The sequence below is a fragment of the Dermacentor andersoni genome, chromosome 6, assembly GCF_023375885.2.
Source record: "Dermacentor andersoni chromosome 6, qqDerAnde1_hic_scaffold, whole genome shotgun sequence".
Taxonomy (NCBI): domain Eukaryota; kingdom Metazoa; phylum Arthropoda; class Arachnida; order Ixodida; family Ixodidae; genus Dermacentor; species Dermacentor andersoni.
The window spans coordinates 39,018,192-39,046,094 of NC_092819.1; the positions used below are offsets into that span (position 1 = coordinate 39,018,192).

General features: G+C 47.0%; 1 protein-coding gene across 1 annotated transcript in view; it reads right to left on the reverse strand.

The window, feature by feature from the left end:
• LOC126521932 (glutamate receptor ionotropic, kainate 2-like) overlaps positions 1 to 27,903 on the reverse strand; it is a 401,025-nt gene that overhangs the window by 186,342 nt on the left and 186,780 nt on the right. The window contains exon 2 of the mRNA XM_050170677.3: positions 23,548 to 23,703. Coding sequence (XP_050026634.2) covers positions 23,548 to 23,703 — 156 coding nt within the window. The remainder of the gene's footprint in view (positions 1 to 23,547; positions 23,704 to 27,903) is intronic.

A 27,903-nucleotide genomic window follows, 5' to 3' on the forward strand; every position in this document is an offset into this window, starting at 1 on the left:
ACAGTGCCTCTCATTATATAAGTACAAATTAAAAAAAAAAAAAAGAATTCATACGGCTTTGCGAAGAGCGGGAGCCGTTGTTTAGTATAAGAATGCGCGCGGAATCTGAAACTTTTCAATTACTTGAGCTTTCCGCCATTTGAAGCGCACTTCCTCGGCACCGACCCGCCCTTGCTGGACTTGAGTGCGAACATTAGGACGTGAATTTTCTAATTACGAGAGCCACACTTATCGTGTAATGAAAAGATTGCCATAGAACTATTACAATGTAGTAGTAGTAGTATATGTTATGCCCGTATATAAATTCAAATATCTACCCACACTTTCATTACCCGCATCTCAGCGCATAATTAAAGCAATAATGCAATTGGTCTGTAAATTTCAATTTGTCCGTTCTCTCCAGTGCTTAGCATTTTGCAGGTTGTGCGGTATTCAACGAATGCATTTCATGAGGGTTCTTACTCTTGCTAGCTACAACTAAGCAACAAATGTTTAGCGCTAAGACGCAAGCAGTTTCTTGTTTTCTGATTTTGCTTGGAAGCGTGGCTACAATAATTACACGCGTCGTTATCGCCCCTATAATAACGTTTCAGGAATTCCCTCTAATCTGGCGGGTTTACGCTTGGGGGGCTGGCTTCCAGTGGCAGCACTGAGTAGACAACTGCAGGATAAACGCAAAGTTTATTGATGCACTTATCTTCGTTAAAAAGAATTCAGAGTATGAAAAAAAGGCTGCCAACTTTTTCTTTTAAATTCTTATTCCAATATTTTTTATTATTCCATGTGGTTAGTATTACTATTTTTATTTCCTATTGTATATATTATATTCGTAATTTACTTGATCTTACTATAGAAATATGTGCGCGTTTACATTATCCACCCTAAATACAAGTGAAATTCAAATTAAGTCACACTTTATAGTAATTTTATCTATGTATGTATGTATGTACGTATGTATGTATGTATGTATGTATGTATGTATGTATGTATGTATGTATGTATGTATGTATTTTATCTCACAAATACCACAGACCTGCAATTTGTCTGTAGATATATGAAATTAAATAATTCCATTACTAACGAAATGAAAGCTGTAGCATCTTGCATTGTGGAAATGAAGCATTGACATGGATTTGCTTTGTCGAACAGTTTGTCCTCAAGCTTAGATGGTAGGGCGATTAGGCCTCAAATGCACTCGTATGTGGTTGCTGTTTGACCCAGGAGAAATATTCCCTAACGATGCAGCTATCTTTCGCCAGTAGCTAAAAATGGACTTCCTTTGCAGCTCTGCACCACATTCACGTTAGTGCTGAACATTCCGTACGAGTTTCTTTACTATTTTGACCACAAGTGAATGGAAGATATAGCCGCAAATATTTACTTTGGTGAAAAGAATACCTAGCACACGTACAGGCGGGAAGGAAAAGGAACTACGAAAATGTCAGGGTATGAGGCAAAGAAAAAAAGGAAGATATTCAAAATGTGGTCTATTGGCAAAATTGTACTTCTTTTCCGCAGAAGTTTCAGAGAAATTGATACGCGACCATAAAACTACATCTGGACGACATTTGACCTTAAGTATGCAGCGGAAGTTAGCACTGTTCAAATTATGACGTAATTTCTCCTACAAACATTCAATAAAATCTAGTAGGTGACGTAATCATGAAGCCCTTCTCTATATCATACTTTCTCACATCATATTATATCATATCATAATCATATTTTCTTTTTTTGTGCACATCTACATTGCATCATGAAAGGTATGATGTTGTGATTCTTTTCGCTGGGTTACAATCCTTCCTTATCCTCCACCGCTCTTGACTACACGATCCTAGTGATAATTTACGGGGAGTGTCGCTCCGACCAGTAAAAGATAGAGAAAAAAGGATTTAGAATAGAATTGTTACATTACCCCGACCCATCATATCACTTCACCAGCAAGTATTGCACGCTGGCTTCTTGTACTTACATAGTTGCATTGCAGACAAAGCACGCTTTACAGAAATAAACCAAGCGTAAATATTGGACTACTGCCGAACCACCATTCGACTGGAAGGGGGGGGGGGGAGGGGGGAGCCACGGGGTGCGTATTTCCGGCATAATCTGAGCGCGAAGTCAACCCGCATTGACACGTGTGTCTGAAACTCCGGGATAAGTAAACCGATTACAATGCACAAATATGCGCCACGAACCTCCTGCGGTAATCTCACGGAGCACGATTGGACCCAGAGTACTGCGTGGTGTTGTGAATTCGGGGTGGAGGGCGAAAGACGGACTCTTTCCGCAGACGAAGAAGAAACGAAAAACTTCATACAATATTTACAGATAGTGGATGATAGCGTACAGGTAGCAGTAAGAACGCATCAGACCGACTGGGCGGCTGGAAGCGACTCTCTGTTCTCCACAATGGGCCGGTTCTCCCTTAAATCCCTTCGGCGACCCCTCGTCACCAGGAACCAGTTTGGGCGAGTTCTGGTCGGCAGGAACGAGGCGGGGCAGGGTGATGACGTCGGCAACGCCGAATTCTCGATTCGTCGTGGATATGGCTGGGCGCCTACTGAAGTCGCCTGCCGTGTCAAATTCTTGATTCGTCGCGGAGAAGTGGGAGCTCCCGTCGCCTCGTGGTAGCCACGTGGTGCTCGTAGTATGGCACAACAATACCCCCGCCGCCAGATAATACATCCAGAAGTCGAGCTGTTCGACGCGGCTCGACGTATGCGATGTGCTGATTGAGTGACGTCCTTGATGGGGCCAAGGAAATGGCTTTGCCGCCGTTTCATCCGCTGATCTTTCATTTGCTTGGATCTGAGAAAGCTCACGGAGTGACCGAAAATCAATGCCGATCACTTCGGTGAAAGTGAGCACCCTCCCAATGCTCTCCACAACGCCAGACCAAACTCCATGAAAACAAACGCTCTAAACCCCTCTGTGCTCTCAACAGCACCATTACGGTTATTGTGCTAACCACGAAACACGCACCCGATAAAGAGGCCGGGATACAGACCTCCACAAATAGTGCTTTCAAAGAAAACATATTCAAAGAGAATAAACGACTAAAGAATATATTGCAAAGCAACTTTAAACAGTCATTCGGGAAGGCAAGACACAGCTGAGGCGATCGAAGAATATTTATATTTTGCCCTGTCTCGCTCCGAGTAAAATTCTGTCACTTGTCATTGGGTTTGCCAACTTGCTGACATGCGTCGCATGACCTAACAAGTGTTTCAACCTCTTTACAGCATCCTGGCGAATAGCAATCTTGCATTAGCCTAGCCTTTGTCTTCTAGATACCGAAGTGACCCACCCGAACATTCCCATGCGCTAACTCTGAAAGCTGTGGTCGGTACGTTTCTGGCACGAGTAGTTGGTTGTATGTCCGACCCTTGAAATCCTGTTATTTCTGGCACTTGAGACCTGACCTAGTGTAGAACGAGATGTTATTTCGGGCCACTCCTTCATTTACATAAGCCTGCAGCACAGTTAACGAAGGGTCACTTTTCTGTGCCGCGATAAGCGCCTTTCGTTCGACCCTACTAAGCCACTCCCACAAAAGGATGCGGGACTAAGCAGTGAACCTTCCACTTTAGCCCTAGGCGCCCTATTTTCCCGAGTCTCGGAAGGCTCCTCACCCACTGTCACTAATCAGGAAGTAAAAATTCACAAGAATTTTTACTTCCTGACACCTTCCTTACGTGCGGAATTTGTTGAAATCCGTAAATTATATCATCTAAAGGAATTAGTGACGTTGTGAGTGAGTCATCAGTGATACTATCATCAGTTCTAAATTGCCAATATTTCCTTGCAGGACAATTATGTCAAACGAATAATATCTGTGGTGGAGGCTCGAGTGGTCTTCGGAAACCATCATAGTTTACATTACGCATTCATCAAAGCGTATTTCCCTATGAAAGCGACATTATTAGCCGTGAACATTTTTCAAATAGTTATTAGACTGCTGCGCTTGATCCAGCGTTATAACACTGCTGCAGAACGCGTATTGATTGCTTTTAAAACCCGCGTGAGGAACGTTTGAAGACGGTTACGCAGCACAGCATGTGCTCGACCAAAATAGCAATAAATTACTGACTGGAAATGGTGGCACAGTACAGCGTAATATTGGTCAGAATACGAAAACAAAGGGCCATCGTCCTCGGCTACGTGTCATAGTAGGCCTTCTATTATCAGTGTGTATATTTTACGCTTTACCTTTGCATCGCTTTCTACATTTATATAAACCTTATTTTTGGACGAACCATACTAAAAAGCATAAACCACAATGAAGACGGTCATTATTATCATTTTATTATCATAATCAGCGTTACCAAAAATGAAAAGACGCTTTAATGTGTTTAAACTATGCGGTTTCATATATTACGAAGAATGCGCGACACTTCGCGGAGTTCATTAAAACAGCAGGTCTACATATTCAGCCTTCGAAGGGATATCGCTCCCTCATCCGTCTATGCCGCGTTGCGGCGGGAATGCATTTAATGCAGCGCGCGCGTACGCTACGGCATCTTCAATTTCTTTTCCCCACTTTTCAATCGCCGATCACCCCTTGATGCCTCCTTTCGTTGCATTATCTCTTTTTGTTTTCTTTCTGCGCCACTTCGTTCGAAGCCCGCAGGTCCCGGATCAAAAACCAACCGACCGGTAGTGAGGAGCCAACAAGGAAGAGAGAGAGAGTGATTCCGACCGCGGCTCCATCGCGGCAGCGTGAAGAAGCGTCGGCAGCACAAGCGGCTCGGCCTTCGACTGGGGGCTCGGGTCTCTTTGTGGACCACCGGCAATAGAGAAGCAGGCAGAGGGAAAGGGATCGGAACGCGGCAAAAATTTCCACCGAGGAAGCCGGGTTAAACGAAAATCGATTCTCCCTAACAAAACAGACATATCGACGACGACTAAAAAAAAAAAAAAGAAATGACAGAAAGGAAAATTGGGACACACCACCGAAAGGCGTAATAGAAGAATGAAACCGTGAGATGAAAGGCTGCCCACATTGAGGAACAAAAAAAAAAAAAACCGAGAATAGAACGAAGAGTGGGGCAGGGAAAGAACTCCATCGGGGGAAGTGCGTACGAACAGCCATCCTGAGGCCGTAAGCTTCTGTGCGCGCGTGTTTTTCTTTTTCCTTTCTTCTTTTCTTCTTATCACTCTCTCGTAATGCTGTCGCGTTTATTGGGTGCCTGTCCGCTTTGTTCCTCGCTGCTCGGCTATCGGTGATAGGGGCGCGCTTAGTTGCGTGGCGCACGGCATCTTTGCCCGTGCTCGAGGCTTGCGCGGCCATTGTTTCTGCCTGCACTGCATGGTCGGACTTCCCGGTCAACAAGAAGTTACTGCAGTAGTGCTCGCCTTTAGCAGGTTACCAGTAGTGGATCGGGAAAGTGGAAGAACACGAGCGATCAAACCAAAAGAAAGAGTGGAAAGAAAGGGTACCTGTAATGAACAGCCGATAACATCTAGGATTGGCACGGGCCGGCGGCTGGCCGAGCTTTTATTTGACCAATCACGGCTCGTTACCTGGCAGGTGTGGCCCGCCTGCCAGCACGCTTTATCGCACGTAAGGGCGACACTTTTTCACCCAGATACTTCATGCTAGGTGTCGTTTAAGTGCATTTTGTAACACCGAATGGTTAAATGAATTAATGCTTCCTGCCTGAAAAATTAAAGCAAGAATTGACTGAAGAAATAGTCCTACTTTGTCTTTTTTTTTTATCACGTGTGTGCGAAGTGGGCAACGAAACGTGCGTCACCAATTACCTCGAGGCGGAAACCGTTAGAATTAGCAGTGCTGCGGCGTCAAACTTAGCGGCTGTATTTTGTGACGATCTTATTCATTTTTCATTCATATTGCCCTTCGCTATTGGATCGCACTAATGCGCTTCCCTTTACTTAAAGGATAAGCTAGAAGTTGTAAAGCATCCTTGCGAAATTAAAGTTTAATTTAATGACAAAAAATTATTATAAACTATGTTAAAACTGAACAACAAAACCTAGTTTAACGCATGTCTCCTTATTTTATAATATTGCGGCTGAACCTCACCAACAGTACCTCCCTGGACGTAGCAGATTCCAAGGTTAGAGATTCTCGGGTTTAAGCCATCTCGATGCAAAAGCAGTTCTCGAAACTTCCTAAATCGAACCTCTTGTTCTATTTAAATTCAATGTTCTGCTTTGCCAAGAAACTATTAACTAGGCCTGTGTAGACACAGTAAGAATCTGTGACGTACCGGTGAGTTGGAGGAAGTACTTGCGGACGGCGTCGCCCCCGTGTCCTTCGGTTTTGCCTATTTTCTGGTTATCACTGCCTCATCTCACGGATTTTGTGGCATTGCTGGAGCGCGATTTACTGATATTCGCTAATACAGGCTAACCTAAACATGTGCTTCTTTGTAGCTGAGCTAATCAAAGAATCTTGACACACCCTGAGTTCCGTATTTCACGATTTATAGCGTGCTCTCCGGGGTGCAATAAACGTGCTGCCATATAGGTGCAGCTGGGCTCAGCTGACGAGCGCGGCGAAGCAACTCAATCAAACACAGCATGGCTCAATATCGTTTTTATGACAATGTCAATTGCTTTCTTTTGGCATTTCAACTCATCTCAGTGGTAGCGCCCGTCGTGAAGTGAGGAAAGATCGTGTGATGAAGAGCGTCTGGTCCTCCGTTACATGGCTACGAAGCCGCTGACCTCATTCAACAGCGTTTAGAAACGCCTTACCTCTCATTCATCTTACCCGGCGAACGTGGATCGGCTTAGCCCAACGCACCGCTGAGCTTGGTTTGAGCTGAGGTCTACGTGAGCTTGGCAGGCCAATTTCTGGCTGACAGGGAGACTCAATCCACTCCTCGTTGTTTCACCCACCCGTTCTGATTCCGAAACGAAGGCCATACAGCTTTGATACACTGCAATGCTTACGACACCGTAAAGGAGCCGGCGATACCATGGAAACATATCTCTTTCGTGTGATAGAAAGAGTAGTTTGCCAAGCCTGTAATTTCGAAACGGTAGCCACTATGTTTACAGACATATCACCACACAACTGAGAACGGACTCCAAGGTAGCAACGGTGGGTGGTAGGGAGTAAGCGTATATAGGCGCGGCTGCATGGCGCTCCCAGCTGTGCAGCGCAGAACAGCACGTGCATTCGTCTCCGCAGCGCAGTTAGTTGTAAGTGACGCGCGTGTGAATAATAACGTGCGTCTCCTTGCGTAGCGAAGCTTGACTTGGTGCATTCATCTGCTCGTCAATCGAACTAGCTTCTGCGATGACTCCACATATGTTGTTAACCTTTATTTCTAACAGGAAAGGCCCGTAGGCTACAGGTTGAGAAAGAGTGTGCATGCTTCTGGCTTACCTGCGCTTCATTTGGGCGTTTGTGTGGCACTCTCGCGTTATTTCATAGTTACGACACCGACCATGTGTGAGGCCGCTCAAAGCCACTGGCATTTCGCGCACGTTTCACGTGAACAGATGTGTCTTTTTTTCCCTTCTTCTTCCCAACTACGCGATCATGGCTTGTTGGAGGTCAGACAAGCCACAGAAAAACATACATCTCCAAGGTATCGCCAAATGAAGACTCTATTTTACGACATCCTCTCGCTTACGCGACGCCTGTATTAGCCCACGCAATAGGCTCCCCACGAGCTGTTCTACCATACTCCATGCCTATTTAAGAGCAACAGTGTTTTTAGGAAAACCGGCGGCGGACACCGTACGATGGGGGCTCCATATAAGCAATTCCGACTCCAAGCCGTCTTGGCTCGTCTTGAGCAACGGCACAGACATCGGCAACCAGCAAAGCCTCGTGAGAAAGCAATTGGGATTTTCCAGCAGCAGCAGACGGAACGACGGAAGAAGAACGTCGGTAGAGTACAACGCGCCCGTCCTTCGCCAACAACTCCGCACCCTTAGTCAGGTGCTCCTTCGTTACACACTCGAGGCGCGAGAACTTTCCTTCGCAACCGCCGACGGCTTTTCGCACCGCGAAAGCGACACGTATAAGCCAGGCCAAGCCAAAGGAAAAGACAAAACCGAGCAAGGAGCGGTGGCGCACGGTTGCGCGAATAGCTGGCGCGGTAGGTGCATTGCGTCCCTCGACAATGTGTCGCGCTCAGCGCCCCCTCCGCCTCCCACCACCCCCGCGCCTGTCGTTTGAAGGCGCGGGAGAGGAAACCAACCGTGCTATTCCGCTTGGACGAAAAGGACGGGAATACAGGGAAAAGAAAACGTAGATGAACCTCGGAAAGCGAAAGGAGCCGGTGGGGGAGAGAGGGAGAGGGAGAGAGAAGTGAAGCGGTGAAAAGAAAGCCACTCCTCCGGCCACATTCGAATGTGAGACGAGAAGACCCGCGGAGCGAAACACGTAATCCTTGCGGAATACGTGCGCGCAGGCGTGCGAAAAAAGAAAGAAAGAAAGAGAAAAAAAAAAAGAAACGCCGACTTCTTTGAAGTTGTCTTCTGTTTCTAAGCGCTGACGGGTCGTCGCTGTTGTTCTTATCTCGAGACAGCTTCTTCTGATTATTTCCGCCAATTTTTCTTTTTTTACCCCCTTAATCCTACTTGTATTGCTTTTCTCTCTTCGTCGAGCATTTCGACACGGCGCCTGAGACGTGCTTGCGTACATTCGCCTGGCATGCAAGTAGATTTGTACGCCTCGCCTCTCGCGGCACAGAAATGCGCCAGTTTGTTTCCGTTGACTTTTCTTTTTATTTTCATTATAATTCTTATTTATTTGCTTCGTCTTTCTCGGATGGTGCATGATCCGTGCGAGGAATGCAAAATGCAGATCGCGCGGCTTGCGCAAGGTACGCGCCAGACGTGACTCGCGTGGGAATCGAAGTCCAAATCCTCACCGGTGACGCCTACGCAATTAGAGTGTCTGCTGCAGAGTGCAAACTATGCAGGGAAGCCCATATATGCCAGGGTTAGATCGGACGCATAGAAAAGGAAAAAAAAAAACTGTATAAGATAGGAAATGTCCATAGGGAAAGAAGTGTATGTGAGGATTCTCTCCTTTCTTTTTTTTTTCTGAACCTGGAGAAGCTAAGCACTTGATGAGCGTTTTCAGGGAACCTCGTGCGCAGTTTCAGCGTACCGTGCTAAACTACGCTACTAGGGCGCTAAAAAAGCGCACACACAGAAAGAAAGACTCGAATGTAGGCCAATGGCGTCGTAAGTTGCCCTGTAGATTTTCTAAAGGATGTTGTGCGAGACATACACAAACAAGCGCGGAGTTATAAGAATGAATGAATGAATTTCGCTTAGGAAGGATGGCTCTGTAGCTTATGTTAGGGTGCGGTAAGAAGAGGAAATTTATAGAGATCGGTGATCAAGCGAACACAAACAGAGCAGTACCGAATTTAAAGAGAAATGTGGAAGCGAAATGAACTGTCCTTTGACAAGACAGTTGCAAGTAAAAAAAAAAAGAAATGAAAGAAGCAGTAGGAGTATGTGATTTGCAAACGCTTGCTTTCGTGTGCCCCCGAAAAGGAATAGCAAGCTTTGTCAGCTTTTCATCAACTGCGATGACATAGCAAACTAAGTTACGTAGGAGCCAGTCATTTCAACGTGCGGTTGTGAAATGAACGCTGCTCGCAAAAAAAAGACAAATAAATAAAGAAATATACACAGAATAAATAAAGAATAAATAAATAAACACGCTACTAGTGAGCATGCTTGCTTCACATGTGATAAGCACAGAAACGCGCCATAATAAAGCTAAAGAGCAAGAAGAAATAGCAAATACGGAGAAATGCATGGGACATACTATAAGTGTTTAACACTTTGCGCGTGGAATACTAGTACAGAGACGCGCTAACGCCACGAATTTCATGCACACAGGTCGCGCATCCCCTCATAATGTGGCTCGTATAGAGACCCAAATATCCATCTTTACTTTAAATCCTCCTCGCTGATATACTTGTGTGGCTGTAGTGATGCGAGTGACGTTGGAGATGCTATAGCAGGACGTTTTGTGTGATCTGAAACCTAAGAAAAATGTCAGTGACGTTGGCGGCAAGGTCTCGCCTGCATGCTTTTGACTTATCGAAGCAACAAAGAGTCGTCGTTAACGGAACAACGTGCTATCTAAATGTGTTAGGTCAAAACATCAAAAGACCCGCCGAACTACCATAGATGACGAATCTGCTGCGCAAGCGCGATGAGGCCAATGACAAAACTTATCGCAAATAAGCACCAGTGATGCTAGACGTTCCAACAAATGTCGCTTTGTGTCCGAAATGCACGCAAGACAACTCGAAAAGTCGCAGACTAAAAAAAGAAAAACAAAAGAAACAGGCAGAAGAAAAGCAAAAGCAAGCGTTTATCTTTATTAGACTGTCAATATTTCTTTTTTGTCAGTAGGCGCACGGTAAAGGTAACAGTGTAGTCAACGAAAGCGTTAAGAAATGCCCAAACTATGTACCAGGTTAAATTGCATGTCGATGAGCGCTATAATTAATGTAATGAGTACAAGAAAAGAACCCCATTGTTACTATACCTCTGTTACAAGTTGCGCACCGTTGCGACAATACATACATCGTTGAATGAGATTAAAAAGAAAGTTTCGGTGGCAGCAACATAGTGTCCGCACGTCAGAGGGGAATTATAATTCGGAACGGTTTCCCAACGCGCTTAGTTACGCTTGTATTCGACGACAATTGCGAAGCCAGCGCTCTGCGTTGCAGCGCACAGCGGCGGTCGTTACGAAACGTTAATTGAACAAACGGTTTCGAAATTTGTGAAACACTACAATCTCGCACTGACGATCGTACTAAGGCTTTGTTGCTTCGTCGTTGCAGCGCTGAACAAAGACCGTAATGCCAGGCGCATTTATCGACGTTCTACGAAGTATGACTATTGCAACCACAGCGTGGTGTATTAAGCCGCATTCGAACTGCAATTACACCAATGTGAGCGCCGGCAACAGGGTATTTTCAGAACTTGATACTCGCAATGGCGCGATTCGTGCACTAAACTAATGTTCTTTTTTTGCGTTCGCTTAGCTTAATGGGCTTATATTAAGCGCTACAAATCGGCAGTCTCACCCGAATTCGGAGCATTGAAAGCGATAGCAAGGTTTAGCGTTGCTCTAAATGCGTCTCACAGCGCTGCCACGATGAGCAGCGGCTCTAATGGCGCTGCAGTCGCCGGGTCAACCATGCTGCGCGAGAGGAGACCGGAGTAAAAAAAAAAAAAGAAGAAGCACCGGCGTTTGTCACCGATCAAAGAAATAATTGAATAGATTTATCTTGACGTTTGATGCCTATTTCGCTTAGAACTGCGGCGACACACTCTGCGCGTATTGCCGCACAGCCTCCGCGTTGTTATCATCCAGCCCAGCGTAACACAGCTACACGCTGGACTGCGTTGCCGATAAAACACAGCGCCACCGCTACGTCACCCGAGGTATGCGTCACCGATGGTGGCTACACAAACAGGCTGCCCAGCTGGGAAGGGCGGCTTCTTCCCTTCCGCTACCGTGACGAGCGTTGCGCTGGTATGCCCGTCCGCTGCCATCGCTAATCGAACAAACAGTCGTTACGCTTTTATGTTGAGATTCGTCCTTCAGCAGACGCGACATCCCACAGAACTATGCATTCAACACGGTATTGCATACACACAGCTGCTAGTCAGGGGCGCTAATCGAGAGTTTTAGCTCGCCGGTGTTCCGGCAAACGCAGGCGATTGGGAGGAGGAAAACTCGAGCGCAGGCGTAAGCGGTATAGTGGTTGGAGTGGTGATGCCACCTGGCGGCTCAGAGCTCACCAGACAAACACAGTTATTATTGCTGTTAGCAAGCGTATCTTACTTCGCTGGTGTTGTATATAATCGTGAACGTAATATTACGCAGCGGCCCGAAAATTTACGCCAGCAGCGAAACGCTTGGTAACTGCAATAGTTGCCCCGTTTTAACAAGGATGCCAATAAATAATCAACATCATTAAATTCATGACTCCGCTCACCCAGTAATCCGCTCAAACCGCCTACGTTCGCCGGAATACCGGCACGCTAAACCTCTCTTATGTGAGTGCGCGCGCACAGCGCTCCTGCGAGCACCCGAAGCCAGAACGCTGCCCTTGCTCCGGCAGAGCCGACGGAGCGGAGCTCGACGGTGCGTCTCCTTGGCTTCGTCGTTGTTTGTTCTTTCTACAGCGAAGCTGGTAAGCGTTACTTCCCCCACTGTCGTGTCCGCGTGTAGAAAAAACATCCCGAAGATAGCGAAACGCTGGGTCGACAAGCGGCGTGGGTGACGCAGGCGTTAGCACTCCCCATACGTGGGCCGCTCCCGAAGCCGTGGCGGAGGTGCAGTTCGCCATTAAGGGGCCCACATACACGTTTTCGCTGGTCATCCTTCTTGACAGAGCGGAAGGGCACGGAACTTTTTTCTGTTTTCTTTTTATTCCGATTCTTTTTTGTTGTTGTTGTCGGTGGAGGCCTTCTAGTTCTCCTTCACGTGTTGGCCGCTCGTGCGTCGTCGATAGCAGGGCAGCACGGCGGCGCCGATAATGACGCGATCGGTCACGGCGCGAATGCGTCTCGACCTTCCGTACAATGGCTATGACAATAAAGCCGAGGTTTTAGAAGAACGTACTAAATCTCGAAACTATTCCTGACAACAGCGATGAGAACGTCTACAGTTTCTCAAAACTAAAAGGCACCCGGGAAGGAATCTCACAAACAACTGCGTGTACTGTGTACCGGTTTTGTCGGCTGCAAAAGCTTGCAGTGCCAAAAAAATTGTTACTTTGAGCTCCGCTAAAGCTTAAAACTTCTAGTTCAACCGATAAATGTGTGCGTCACACAAACTACAGAATGATAATTCAGCATTGAGGCTATTTGCCAATAAAGGCTAAGGACAAAAAGACAGCTTACCTCTCTGCCTTTCTAATATACGTATACAGGTTGTCCCACATAACTTGAGCCAAAGTTTTAAAAATGAAAGGCACTCCGGACGCGAGTTGAACCGAATGCATAATGTTGGCCCTGGCCTATAGAGTTACTCAGGCTCCTTTTTATTTTCCCCTTAACTAATGGATTAGTTATGTTTAATTAATCAACTATCTAAGTATTGGCTGCAGACCCAAAGTGTGATAGGCAAAGTTGTAGAGCACCTTGAGAAACCTCTCAATAAGTTATTTACAACACTGAGTAAAGTTATTTGAATGAATGAACACGATATATCTCACGTGGTCCTTTTTTTCGCATTCCAAAGAAAGACCGCGAAATATGAAAAAATACCACGTGACGGGGCGCTTGCGCGCTGTTATTTTTCTGCTCTCAAGCGTGCGATGGATGAACAAGGTCGGCTGCAGCGAGACTGGCCCACGACAGGGTGTTATGCCTGGTGTAGGTATCTGGGCATGCAGCTCTTATCGCATGATGGTACAAATGTATGCTGCTGGCCGAGCGTTGCCGAACCAATAAAGCGTCTAAGACCTTGTTCATCCACAAAATTGATATGCTTCGCATGAATCTTGAAACATTTAGTAATCTGGAAATACAGCTTTTGCAGAACCCTTGTACACAACGTAAAAAATTCACGTAAGATATGAAATGGCATATCAAATTTGTCCGCTTTCAATGGTCTAGTGGATGCTCTTTACGGAATCGCGATATCTGTTTTTGATTCAGAGCTATTGTAAACTTTGTGCGTCTATAGTTTTCAAACTACGAAATTTGTGAAATTTTTTTAAACAACTTTCAAGCTCTAAATCGAAATTACGCTTTCAACAGTCACTAGAACTTAACTTTCTCTCTCAAATGCAATAAATTTCATTAAGATCGGTCCAGCGGTTATCTAAAAAAAAAAAACGTTTTCGCGTTTAGCATATATGTGAATAGACCGCGTTGGAGATGGGCCCGAGCTAAAGCTTCCTCTTAAGATTGAGTGTGTTTTATGTATTTGTTTATTGTATTTAGTTATTTAAGCAATTTATTTATTGCAACTTACTGCAGTCCTGTAGGTCTATCGCATGTGTGGAGAGTAGAAAATACAGAGATGGCAATGCTTTTATGTTAACAGACTTTCGGATTGAGTGTGTTTTACTTATCTATACGAGTTTGCTCTAGGTTCGAGCGTGTAATTAGTTTGGAAGGTGCTTTACGTGATTTCTTTCTTTCCTGTGAGCTTATATATATATAGGAGCCAGCGAAAGAGAGAAGGAAGGAAAAACATAAAGAAAGAAAACAAAAGGGAAAGAGAATATGTGCGCCCGCGCATGCGTGCGCCCATTTGCGTGCCTCAGTGCATAATCTCTGAAACGGGATATATACCAAAAGGACTGCATATAGGCAATGTAACTGGTACTTAAAAGAAATACGAAACTGCGCAGCGCGAAAGAAGAAACGCGAGTTAGTGAGAAAGCAGGAGAACAAGCCCGGCGCGCATAAGGTCAGACGACAAGGCAAACTCTGGGGCCGTATTCGAAAAAAGAGAGAAAAGAAAAGGAATCGGACGGAAGCAAGGAAAAAAAAAACTGTCTCGGGGAACTGGGCAATAAACACGCCGGGACAGGCGGGACGGTCGTGTCGCCAACTTTCGCCATGTGCAAATAGAGAGACGCTCCTGCGTGCCGCCCGAGAGACACCGAAAGACAATACGAAGATCTGGGCCGCACAATATGGCGGCGGCGACGGGGGCTCCCGAATGCCGCCGCGTTGCCCTGGGAGACGTGCGTTTCGCCCGAAGGATGCCTTCCTTCGGGGAACGCACTCCCCTCCGTGCGCCGTTCCGATATTGCCGTGTGGCGAAGTCGGACGACGCGACGCTGTCGTCTCGAAACGCTGCGGGCCATAAACATCCAATGCCTGAGAAGTCGGCGCGCAAGTATAGGTATAAAAAGAAAAATGCGTCATAAAACAAAAAGGAAAAGAGAAAGAGACGGCCACGAGGTGCCGTATGTGTCCCCCCAAGTTGTTTTCGAGTTGTTTCTCTTAGGTTCAGTCGCGTGAAAGGGACATGTTTCTTTCAGTGTGCGTCACGTTCTGTATGAGTAACAAATAAATAAATCGGAGGTCAGAGGACAGAAGACAGGACGAACAAACAAATCTAAATTATTCATTAGCGAGGCTGGCTTTCTTGCTACATTGAGTTTGTTATTCGTGCTGGCTGAAGCGCAAGTTTACGCGTGTATTTGCGTGCGCGAGAGAGTGAGGCGCTTGTAAACCTAAGGAAACTCTTCAGGGTCAACGTTGCTGCGGATTGCGAAGGATCAGGACCACGTTTCGAACCTCCCGGACACCAACTGCAGTCCTGCCGACAAAGATGATTGAAGCGCACGTAAACAGCTGGTTTAATCAATGGGCGAACGCGATAACTTGCTTAGTATCGAAATGGCCGTAACCAAGGTGAGATAAGATTGCGCGTGTCCCGTGTCGTCTGAAGATACTTTGTGTGTACTAGTACGGAACACAGAAACGCGCACCTTACTCGCAACACAATGTAGCCATTACGTTGACGAGAATTCATAGACTCACAAACCTGCAGACAGTCTGGAGGTCTGGGGCCTACCTTTCGAATGCCGACAGCTTGTGGGACTAGCCTGCTTTCTCAATCTCAATAAACACCATACTGACAAGCTCGCCACGCAACACGCGTCCCGGCAGCTGGGAAAAGGGCCCACTTTCTTGACCATAGCTCGCAAAAGTATGGTGCACTGTCTGGTACAGGATGCCAAGAGAGTACGGGGCCATGTGCCCTGAGAGCACCAGAGGAGCCCGGATTGGGTCCTTAGCTGCGCTGGAACTAATAAATATTCTTTCCTCCTCCTACTCCTTCTCCTGATGTCTTTACAATGAACAAGTCCAAATTATTTCATATGAATTAGAAGAGCAGGTTCTATTCAATATCATTTCTCGCCACGCAAAAAATCAGTGCCCGCTCGAAAACCTTCGCGTTCGTCTTTCGATCAAAACAGGAAAAAACAAATGTGGAGCGTTTACTTTGTGCAAATTTCGAACTCGTACACTTGCGCTGTCGTGAAGCGAAAGAAATGAGACAGCAAACAGGAATCGGTCTCGTTCCATGTGCCGATGCATTGGCCCAGCAGACAGCAGTCGTATGTGCCACGCTCAAACAACGCCAGATGCCGCGCCCCGGAGGCACGCATACGCAGCTGAATGTTCCACAGCGACCCGCAAAAAAACTCCAGGCAATTCATATTTTCCACGCAGAACGCTCAGCAACTTTGCGCGAGCACCGCGCAACCCACCCCCCCCCCAACCGTCATCCCATTGCAGACTGCTCTCACGTTCCTCCCTCTCTCTCTCTCAATCTCTCTCTCTCTCACTCCTTCCGTTCTTGCACTGTTTGACTTCCATGCGAAAATATGGCGCTGCCCCCCCCCCCCCCCCCCAGGCGTTTCCCCAACTTCAGCCTCCTTTCAAACGTCCCCTCAACCTCACTTCCCGCCTTTCTCCAGCTCCTCCTTGCGCATGCTACATCAGACTCGCATCGTATCGACGTCTTTCCACATCTCCACGCACCCGTAACGAAAGAGCTGGCGGCTAAAGAACAAGCCAAACAGAGGCAGGCGTTGTTCATGCAAATCAAGGTGAAGAGCGAGGCGAGGAAGGTTTCAGCAAAGAATGGCCGCTCGTTTGCTTGGGAAGCGCGGCGTTTTGTTTGGCAAATGAGACGATATAAAAGCGGCGCGGGACGCATGCGGCTCCGGGCATTCGGCCCCGTCTCGTACTATTTGCACAAGCGAAAACGGGCGGCAGCGGCAGCGGCGGGCTCGTCCAGCGCATCGCTCTTCGTGCAGGCACGTTCTGGAGATCGGCTCTTTTGCCACGTAGGGTGGTGAAATCAATCAACGCAAAAAGCGATTAGCAGCAATGCCAAGGCACGAACGAACAAAAGTAAGTGCGAAGGGTAAACCCTAATCCCCCCCGAAACGTTTGCTCTTTACTGCGGGGCTCTACACCCTTCACACCTCGTGCGGCACGTCTCTCGAATGCGTAGCCCTAATTTGACTTTTTCTTTGTTGTTGTTGCATCAATCGAATTTTACTCGCCTTTTAGGCTGTTTACGGACATTAGGCCAAGCCGTGACGAAGCAGGCCATACCGTTAAGAAGGCATGCCTTGGTAAGGCAGGGGCAAAACGTAAGGCAGCACTAATGCCCTAGGACACGTCAAATCAGGCGGTTCTTTTCTAGAAAATAATTTTGCTTCCCATAAGGCAGCAGTAACGTGTTTTGTTGTGCTAAGAAGAGTTGGTTACGGTTACTGACGTTAAATTGCAGGTTACTGGCAAGAGCACGCAGACTGGTCTCGTTTGCTGCGAACTTATTGGACTGGCGGGTTCTTTGCCCTATAGGAATAAAACCAGCCAGCGATCGATTATACGGAAGTCACGTCTTCGAGCTTGCAAGTAGAATCGGCCATTGTCGAAGAAGAGCTTCGTTTTCCTTATAACTTTCCTCTGTATCTCTCTCTCTCTCTCTCTGTCTCTTGTTTTCCTCAGCCAAATAACTGGGAGTTGTGGACTAGAACGTTAGCCTACATAATTATAAACGAGTGATGTGGACCCCACTCTCGCAAACCTCGTTTAAACATATGCAAACGCACGCAAAGAGGGAAGTCCTATTACAGATGGAGTGCTTCTCACTACGAAGCCGGAATTTCTGCCGGCATACGCGCAAACCACTCTCATTACACTTACGATAAGAACGTGAATCAGCGAAATAAGGGCCCTAGGGTGAAGCTCTCGATGATGGAGTAGGCACTTCTGCAGTCTTTCGAAAACAATGTTACTTAGAACGCGGTTCCGCCTGGAAGGAGAAAAAAAAAACGACGCCATAGGAGAAACGTTATCTATTCGTAATAGTTATACCGATCACCGCTTCTCCCTGCGAGCCCACGGGACGGACGAGCAGAAATTGGGTTAGCCATGAACAACCGTTCTGGTATGGAGGGGATTGTTCTGCTGAGCATTGCGAGTTCTGTGTGCAGAGTGTACAGCTGCCGTACACCACAAGGCGCGACTCAGCTCTAGCATTTTACTCTTTTATACCTGTCATGAAGCTGCGTAGCCAATGCTCATTCATCTTGTTTTCCCAAGTTTGCAGGTACTCCTAATCCAGTAGTACTTACATGGTCTCCCTAAATTGCTCACACGTATCAGCGAACTCACCGCTAATTTCCTTCTTGCCTTCCCTCCTCTCTCTCCCTGTCATCTTTGTTTTCCACTTTCCCATTACCCCGGTGTAGGGTAGTCAACCAGACGATATTCTGGTTAACCTCCCTGCCTTCTGCTTTTCTCTGTCCTCCTTTCCGCCTCCCTTAATTGATCACTTAATGCACGCGTTTCCCTGAGCTACTGTACACAAGGCGGTGCATTATTCAACGGCTTTCGGGAGTGATATCAACTTCATGGAACGCGAAAATGTACACAAGAACAGGTCGCCTCTTCATAAGGAAATGCGCTCGCTGACGTGATGACGTTTCTCTTCCAAATTTCTTTGATAAACTGCGCAACTTTTTCACGGGGAAATGACTACAGTGGGTTGTTGGTACAGTTGGCAAAAGTTGGCGAAAAGAAAGGGTGCAAGAAAAAGTGTCAAAGGCCTGGGTGGTACACGCAGCACAGTCGCAGCGTAAGCTGGAGGAGTATCTCCACAGGAGTTCCGTTTTGAGCAGCACGCTCTATAGGGTCATCGCGGCGAAGTCTGTTTGCTTCCTGTTCACGAGAACGAGCTTAACTGTCCGCCCGCCTGCGGCTTGTGCTGCTCTCTGCACAGCGGCCTGCTGAGCCCGACGCTGCCTGGTTGCAGTCGCGCGCGTAGCTGTGCAATTCGCTTCTTCAGCAGCGGTTCGTAACTTGCGAGGAGGCACCATACAGTGTGCCAAAGAGTAAACGCAGGTATCGAGACTACGCGGCCCACAGCCCTTGACGCGTGTCATGGTACGACGCATCTTCCACATGTCGTGACACCTGGTGGAATACAACGCAACTGCAATGGAACGTTTGCACGCATCGGCGCTACGAGGCGCACATCTCGCATCCTGTGACAATTGGCACGATACGATACTGACGATGATTTATTTATTGGCAACCGTTTGGAACGGGGCGGTGACAAATAGTCGTCTAGCCTGCTTGATTTCATCAGGTATGCTACACATGTTTTTCATTCTAGCTTTTTTGTATACATTTCCCTGATCTTTTCCTTCCTCAGAACTCCTCTATCTACCTTGTACCGCTATCTATGGAAATAGCGTGCCATCTAGTGCAATAATATGCAACTGCAATGCAAAGTGCCACGCATCGACGCTACGCGGCGCGCATCTCGCATCGCGTGACTCCTTGCGCGCTAGAACGCATGTATAAGGCATGTTTCCGCAGCAGCAGCTAGTAGCATCTAGCAAGCGCTGGCGTGGCGCAATGGTAGAGTAGCTGACTTCTGCGCAGAGGGCCTAGCTTCGATCCCGATGGCATTCGAGTATGTTTTCTCATTGCTAGCAATACCTGCGACGGACACTGGCAGCGGCGGTAGTGCCGCACAACATCGCCAACCAAACGGCTATTGAAACGAGCCGATAACAGCTTACGCTGTAAAAGAAACCCACAGGGCGCTAATTTACTGTTTTTGATAACTTCGACTGGAACTTTGCTCCCTTTCTTTTCACTTTTGTTTCCGGTGGTTTAGCCGGTGGGCTGGCATAGATTGGCTTGCGAGAAAGTTCATTTATCGTGAATGCATCTAAAGGCCTTTGAAAATGTGGTAACTCGTATAATATTGTTGCCGTACATTCACTATCAGCATAAATTCAAATGAGAACCACGAAGTACTAGAATGTATGGCTGCGTTTTATGATTTACCTGCATTTGTAATCTTGCCCTAATTCAGGTTCCAAAACATACGTCTGGAACTGCACGAAAATTATAAACCCTCTACGGAGTGATGGCATGTCGCACGCCTTTGTAATGAGACGCACCTGGTGTTGTGATCAGTTTTCTTTTTTCTTGTTTGCCTGTAAATTTATGCTGATGGTAGAAATAAAGGCAACTAAACAGAGCTGAAAGACACCCACACAGAGATCGAATCAATAGATTACGCAAGCGAAGAAAAAAAAAATATACGCTGTCGAACGAAGAACAATACTAAGGAAAGTGTTGACCAGCTCATTTTGTAGCCAATAGCTATACGACGATATTGTAGCGAACGTGAAACGACTGAGGTTTTAGTCCTCGGGATAAGAGAGCGACAGTGCATCTCTGTTTCCGCCTGAACTACGCAGTCTCTTCACACTTGAAACGTGATGCTTTCTTATGCCGTCTGCCGATCGATATTAAAGACATTTGACGTAAGATGAATATTTATTGGAAACATTTCCTAAGTGCAGTAATACGATATGTGTTCTTTGCCTTTTCGAGTATTCAAGCAGATTGTTTCCCAACACATCGTCCCTATCTTCAGATGGCGTTGTCCTATCTTGTTGTTTCCAGACTTCAAATAATGCAGAAGACGTGAAGTAAGATCACACGAAGTCGGAGCACAGAAGGTGATGGTAAAAAAAAAAGGAATAAGAAGAACTACGTTAAGAACACCGGTGTAATAGAGGCGGCAGATGTGGCAACCGTAACACAGGTTTTTTATTGACTCTGGCACCGCGCGACGTGAATCGATACGAGATCGGGGCGGTCATCTATTACGCTTGAATTTATTTTTTTAATGTATGCCGTTGATTCCTTTTCCTTTTTTTTTTTTTGCTTTTCAACTGTCTATCAGCCAGGTGCTGTGCTGTTCCGCAGAACAAAGACGTCCCACACATAAGCGCGAGCTGGACGTGCATTTAGCTCCGGAGTCCAAACCCGCGCCGAGCGTCCGTCCCGTTTCGGCCGCGGACACGGAACAGCCGCAGCAACCATTCTCCGGGCCTCATCGCTTTTTCCGTCCACGAGAGTGAGCGCGCGATTTAGAACTCGGGTCGCTCTCGAAACGTCACGGTTGTGCTAGCTTTCTGATCCCCCCCCCCCCCCCCCCACTCTCTCCGCCTTCTCGCTGCTTTCTCGCGAAACCTCTTCTAGGCGTTGCATCGGGGAGCGCCGTCTAGCTTCGGCCTTTCTCTCTCAAAGACGCCTCATATATATTTTATTTAGTCCCCCCGTCTTTCATCGTGCGCACCGAGAGCTGCTTTACGAGCCCCCAGAAGGCGACTCGGCGATGATGCTTCTCCCCAAATATCCGCGTCATAAGCGAAATGACGGGAAGCTCGGCGGTTCAGTATAGACACCAAACAACCAACGCCTCCCACTTTGCCCCCCCCCCCCTACCCTCCCCCCTCTCCTGGCTTCCACAGAAAGGACCCCGGCGTCATATCCGCACAGGGCCCGGCGCGGTCTTCTGGAAACTGCCACGACCGTAAACATTACTGGACGCGTTGTGTATCTAGTATAATATGGCCTTTTTTTCTGTGTGTATGTGAGTGTGTGTTCTCCTGCAGCGGTATCGTGGCCGCAGAGTGCGCGTGCTTGCCTTCTGAACGACGAACCTCTTGAGCCGCCCGCGCCGTTCAGGTTATGAGCGTTGTTGAGGAGAGAGGCCGAAGCCGCGATCCGTCGCGCTTGAGACGATGAGTTCTTGTGGCTCGTCTGTATACTTTCCGCTATGATTTCCTTGGTTGGTAAAGCGTCCGCTCCGGGAAGTAGCGACACTGAAACGGCGATGAAAGCGACGGGCGTATCACAGAATGCTTTCTTGATCGAAATTCGGTCCGGTATATACAAGGTGGGCCACGTTGATGGGTCCCACTGCGCTGGGCGATGTGAGCTTGCTTTTACGGATATTTGCATGCGCAGATGTAAATTCGTTTAAAATATGACACGGACAATTTCTTAAATATATAAACTCCTGTTATGATTTGAAACGTTCCGACTGTTCTAGTGCAAGCACTTCGCTGTTTGCATGCTAGCATATTTTTTTTTTAATTTCTCTTAATGCGTTCATGGAATTACATCAACACAAATGTGATTATTACTGCTCATTGTGCAGAAGAAAGAGAGCCCGTGTTCACGAACAGTTGCTACTTAAGGCCCCTCCTCGTAAGAACAGGCACCGGCTAATCACGATAGCTGACTCAATGCTAGCGAAAGTAGCCGGACAATAATAAACATTCGTAGTAAACGAAAATAAGATATGTGGATTTGGGCCACATGTTCACAATATATAGCTACAAAATGTCTGCTTCGTCCTCTGGGAAGATAAATCTTTAAAGAGCCGCCAAGCTTTAAATGTTTTTCTCGTTCATTGCGCGCTGTTCTTCACGGAGAGGTGACTGTGAATGCAGGAATACTTCAACGTTAATGAGCGAACCGCTATTGCTTGTACCTAGAAAAAAAGTTAAATTGAATGAAAGAAAGAAAAAGCATAAGCCACATCGAGGTGCGCATAACAAGCGACCTCAACTCATTCGTCAAAGAATGCAGTAGCAGCGGAGAATCTATGAAAATACCCACCCGGTCGCTTAGCGGCTATGGGGTTGCGCTGCTAAGCATGAAGTCGCGGGATCGAATTCCGGCCCCGGCGCCAGTGCTCCGTCCATTGAGGGCACGTTAAGGATCCCGGGGTGGTCAAAATTAATCCGGAATCCCCCCCCCCCCCCCCGGCCGCGTGCCTCATAATCAAATCGTTGTTTTGGCACCTAAAACCCCAGAATTCAATTCAGAATTCAAGAATCTATGAATATGCCTGTGTAAGACTGTCATCATCATCAGAAGCAGCACATCTGCACTAAAGGATGTAGGCATCTCCCATCTATATTCAATTACCTCTGTTTGCTCTAACAGGCTCCATCCCCATACCTGCAACTTTCCCAATTTCGTAACACCACCTAGTTCGCTGATGCATTCGACATGTGTTCTTCCCTTGGCACCCATCATGTAACTAATCAACAACCGACTATCGGTTCCACGCGCCGCATGACCAGTCCAACTACGTTTCTTCCGAGTAATCTCAAGGGGAATCTCCCCTTTCGCTCCCTAATCCGCATCGTTGCCTTCATGCCTCTTAACTTTACCCATACCTCACTCACGAGAAAGAACGATACTTGCTTATATAATATTATGAAATAGGAATGTCAACGGGAGCCTAAGCCCGCGATCCCTTTGCTGTTTCCGAGTGGACTAGCTAGTGTATAGAAGACAAACTAAAGCAAGCGCATTTTTATATTTCGCTTTCGGGATCGAAATATCAATCGCCAAATGAACTCCAAACCAGCGCACAACGGTGATCATTTCTCACCACCCGCTGCCGTCGCATTCTGGAGCTAAAAGCATTCCGAGAGACGCTAGCCCGAATAACGCAGTTCACGTAAAGAAGAGACAGACAGGACCGCGCGTTCCCCCAAGAACAGAACTCAGGCGCGGAATCTCTTATGTCGCGGTGCGAGAAACCGCCTTCACTTCACTCCGCGGCTCCCAGGGATCCATGAGCTTTCCCGATCGCATTCCTACGACGACCCACACTGACGCTAACGGAATGCGTCGGCGGTGCCACATTCCGGCTCTTCTGCGCGCGCGATTCCGGAAGGAGGGTGCGCCTACCTTTCTTGGTAGCCCGGAAGCTGTCGTCCTTGTCGAGGCGCTCGATGCGCGGCACAAGCCGTGAGCGCAGCAGAACACCGTTGTCGTTGTTGATGCGCTCGATGGTGACACGGAAGGCAAACTCCTGCTCGTCGTCCGCATTGTCGAACAGGCCTCCTGCAAAACGACAGAGAAGAAGACTTCGTCAGTCATAGATAGATTAGATAGATTAGATAGATAGATTAGATAGATTAGATAGATAAATTAGATAAATTATATAAATGAGATAGATAGATAAATTAGATAGATTAGATAAATTATATAAATGAGATAGATAGATAGATAGATAGATAGATAGATAGATAGATAGATAGATAGATAGATAGATAGATAGATAGATAGATAGATAGATAGATAGATAGATAGATAGATAGATAGATAGATAGATAGATAGATTAGATAGATAAATTAGATAGATAGATTATATAGATTAGATAGATAAATTAGATAGATAGATAGATAGATAGATAGATAGATAGATAGATAGATAGATAGATAGATAGATAGATAGATCACGAAATGTCACGAAAACCTAGCTTTGTATTGTGGCACTGCTGACAGGATGTGTGTCATAACTTTATTTGTGTTTGTCACGAAAACGTAGCTTTGTATTGTGGCAGTGCTGCCAGGATGTTGGTCATAACTTTATTTGTGTTTCGATCTTACGGCGAAGCTGGTACTGCGACTACAATAGCCCGCAAATGACTACGCAAGTGCCGAACAACAAGAATTACTGGTGTATGTGTGACATTTGAAATTCTCCATGTCTAATCGAACAACAAAATGTTTTGGTGTTCTACCAATTGCAGGGCCCATTAAGGACGATGCGTGCGCAAGGTATCAAGGCTGCGTTGCCGAAAGCTATACAATATTTCGCAACTTGCTTACGAAGCCATTTTGTGGTTACAGAGAAGCTCCGTAGGAGGACTCCTCAGCCTATCGATTCGAAAATTTTATAGGTAGACTTTATTTACTCTGGAGAATACGCTAGTTTTACTTAAAATATTTGGGCAAATTAGTGAGTCTGAAGGAACCAGTGACTTTACAGTCCAAAGTTTGAAGAAATGAACTGTTTAAGAAATGCAGACACCTAAAAGGCACGCATTGAACACTTTCTCCCGTTGAACTAAAGTCATCAAAATTGTCGCCATACGAGGTGCAACCAAGTTCGTGAGACATGTGTAGTCACAGCTACCATGGCGTGCCCGCGAATTACAACGCAGGTTTGGCCGTTAAAAGCAACGTGCCGAAATGACACGAAATAACATGCACAGTGTGAAAGTCCGTGCGCTACATATCAAGCGCGTCAGTTTGGCTTGTACGGTCATTGGCCTCGTGAGAAGTAATCTTCAATTGGCATCCTAAAAAGCCATATAAGAGCTCAGTTTTGTATTGTGCTAGACGCTGCTTTTTATTGTCCGTCAAGCCATGGGTCGTGCTGTTTTCGTTTTACAGTGAAGCTGTTTATGCCATCGTTGCCGGACTTCGCTAAAAAAGGGGCCGCATGTCCTAGCGGGAGGAAAAAAGAAGAGCTCAACAGAGAAGAAGGGGTTGGAGTGACCCCTTTCGCCCTGTGAGAACGATATCTTATACGCGAATATTATACGGTCGCCACACAGTGAATTTTCGACGATCAAGCCAGATCGGCATCGAATTTATCGACGACTGATTTCACCCTGCCGCGAAAGAAACAAATGTTATGCTGGCGGTTTGCGGCCAACGAACACTGCCCAGCGATTCAAACGCAATACTAAAAGCGCGTGGCTGCCGGTATCCAAGCTGATAGCGTCCGGCGCACCGCCAATGGCTGTTTGACCGAGACAAGACTTGTAAGGTTGGCACTGTCTGTGACAGAGAACTATTGCGTCTATATGGACCAGTGCACAGTATAGCATGGTAGGGTGTGGTATGGTGTACCGTTGCGAACATGCGCTACACTCATCTTAAAATTGTGGCTAGTATCATCTCCAACCAATCTGCTTTGCCGGTAGCCATTTCATGCTTACATCTCCTCTCGATTACCGGAGAGCCACCATCTTTTTAATCAAATGAAGAAGCACTGCTTATGCCAGAATACCCCTTGTAGGCTCGTAAATAGAAAACTGCATTTTCAGCACGATTACTCTTACTAGGTAGAGTTAAAGTCAGGTTGCTTCAAGTTGAAGATCACCCAGAAATATATACTGCGGTCAATTCAACATGCAGCGGTGATTCCTCAGGATTCTGTAACATGCACAGAAACTTGGGGAGCATACGAGCTTACTTTTTTCTAATTACGCCGGCGTGGAAATGGGACCACCGCAAAAGGGAGCTGAACTCGCAACCTATGAGCAACGCAACTTCACTGATTCATCACGGCGCATCCCATAGAATATAAAACAATCGACAAATTTTTTTTGATAAGAGATCTTTTAATGTATTCACATCATAATGTCAACTACAAAACAGTATATACAGCAATAAAATTTGCCTATTGGATGTGTTATGAGAAAAAAATAAGTGGCAGTTTCACCCGAAATGCGAAGCATACATTACGATAGTAATTTAGTGGACAGCTATACGAAGTAAGTACAGTAGTTTTATCGGCCGTACAATCTTGTAAACATAATTATATTATATTCGCGGACAACTTTGTGTGACTATAAAGGGAGAGGTACGCGTGCGTGGCTGCTGCACATGTGTTACCACGCGAAGTAGTCCGGCAGCGTTGGACAATGCTTTTGGTTGCTCGGAACCGACGCTGAATTGACCCAGCTTCCACGGGCGATGGATTCGCGTTTTTCATGACGCGGAAAGGAAAAGCCACAAAACAAGTAAAGCTTTACGAAGTATTGAATGACCCTACCTTTAAACTCAGTGGTGTAGTCGGTCTTATTTACCTGTAGTTAATAAGGTGTTTATGTTTTGTCTTCCACAGCCCAAACTTATGTGGCTTAAAACGCCGGACTATCTTCAAAAGTGCTCTCGCCTGTGCGTGCTTTGCGTCCGTAGCTTTCCCTTCGTAGCCACAGAAAGTTGTCCGCGAGTATAGTTAAATTAGCAAGCATGGTGTCACGCGCGCACAAGCCAACATGAACACATCTCACTCAATGACCGCGTGGACTCGCTGTCAAAACGCTCCAGTGAGGACACGCGGCAGCGGCAGCGAGCAAATTGACATTCGTGCAGCCGCTCCCATCAACGCGAACTGCGCCCTATAAAACACAGGGCAGCGCGGAATCTGTAGCCGCCGCAGATGGCTTTCAAGATATAGCGGCCCGACCAGCTGCGCGCGGCAGTCAGGAGTACAACGCGCCCCCTCTCCCTGCCTTTCCCCCGAAGCCTTGCGCGCGACGGAAGGCGGTGCGCTTCCTCCCCGCTTTCCGCCGATGCGTGTGCCAGATTGAGCGGCGACAGCCGGCTAACGCTCGTACGCTTTCGCTCGCTCCTACAGCGTACGGCACGCGGCGACGAATTTATCACCCGTTAACTTTATGCGGAACCTCACGCCGAGGCCGACGGCATAAATGCGCTTGGAGTGAACATATAATTGCTATCGCAATTAAAAAAGAAAGATAAGGCCATACAACACGGAACGAACGAAGCTTGCCTTTCCGACTACGAGAGAGATAAAGAAAGAAGAACCGTGGTAACAGGAGGCGTCGGGAGGCCAGCGCACGAGGAATAATAGCCGACGGGTGCGCGAGACAGGCGTAGAGAAAAGAGAGAGAGAGAGAAAGAGGGAGAGAGAGGAGGAGGAAACGAAATAAGCGCGAAGAAAGGAGGAAAACGAGGGTTCGATTTTCCGATGTTTGCTCGCCGGGATCCACACGGCATCGTCGTTCGTCGCCGACGTCGCCGCCGTCGGTACATTTGCGCGCTTCATGAGGCACGCCGGCGCGGCTCGCCTGGCCGGGCAAACAAGCAGACGTAATGCCGCTGTGCTGCTGCACCGTTGACCGAACTTCGGCCGTGCGAGGCGCTGATACCGACGGCGCGCCGGTGGCACATCCGGAGGACCGACGGGGCCCCGCCGCGCTGTCCTTATACACCGCTCGCTTTGTTTGCTTCGCTTTGCGCCTCTGCTTTATTTTCCATTTGTTTATGATTTTGCCTCGTTTCCTCTCTTTGTTATCTGCTCGCCTCTCAATATGCGCGGGCACCGTACACCGCCTCCGATCGCACATTTACGTATTCCCCCCTCCGGATTACTTTCGCTACATTCTTTTTTTCGTCTCTTTTTCTGTCTTGTTGGTTCTCTCTTTTCGCTTCGTTTGGCTGCGTTTTGTGTCGTTTGCCAATTGCCTTGCATCTGTCCCTACTTTGTTCTTTTTATTT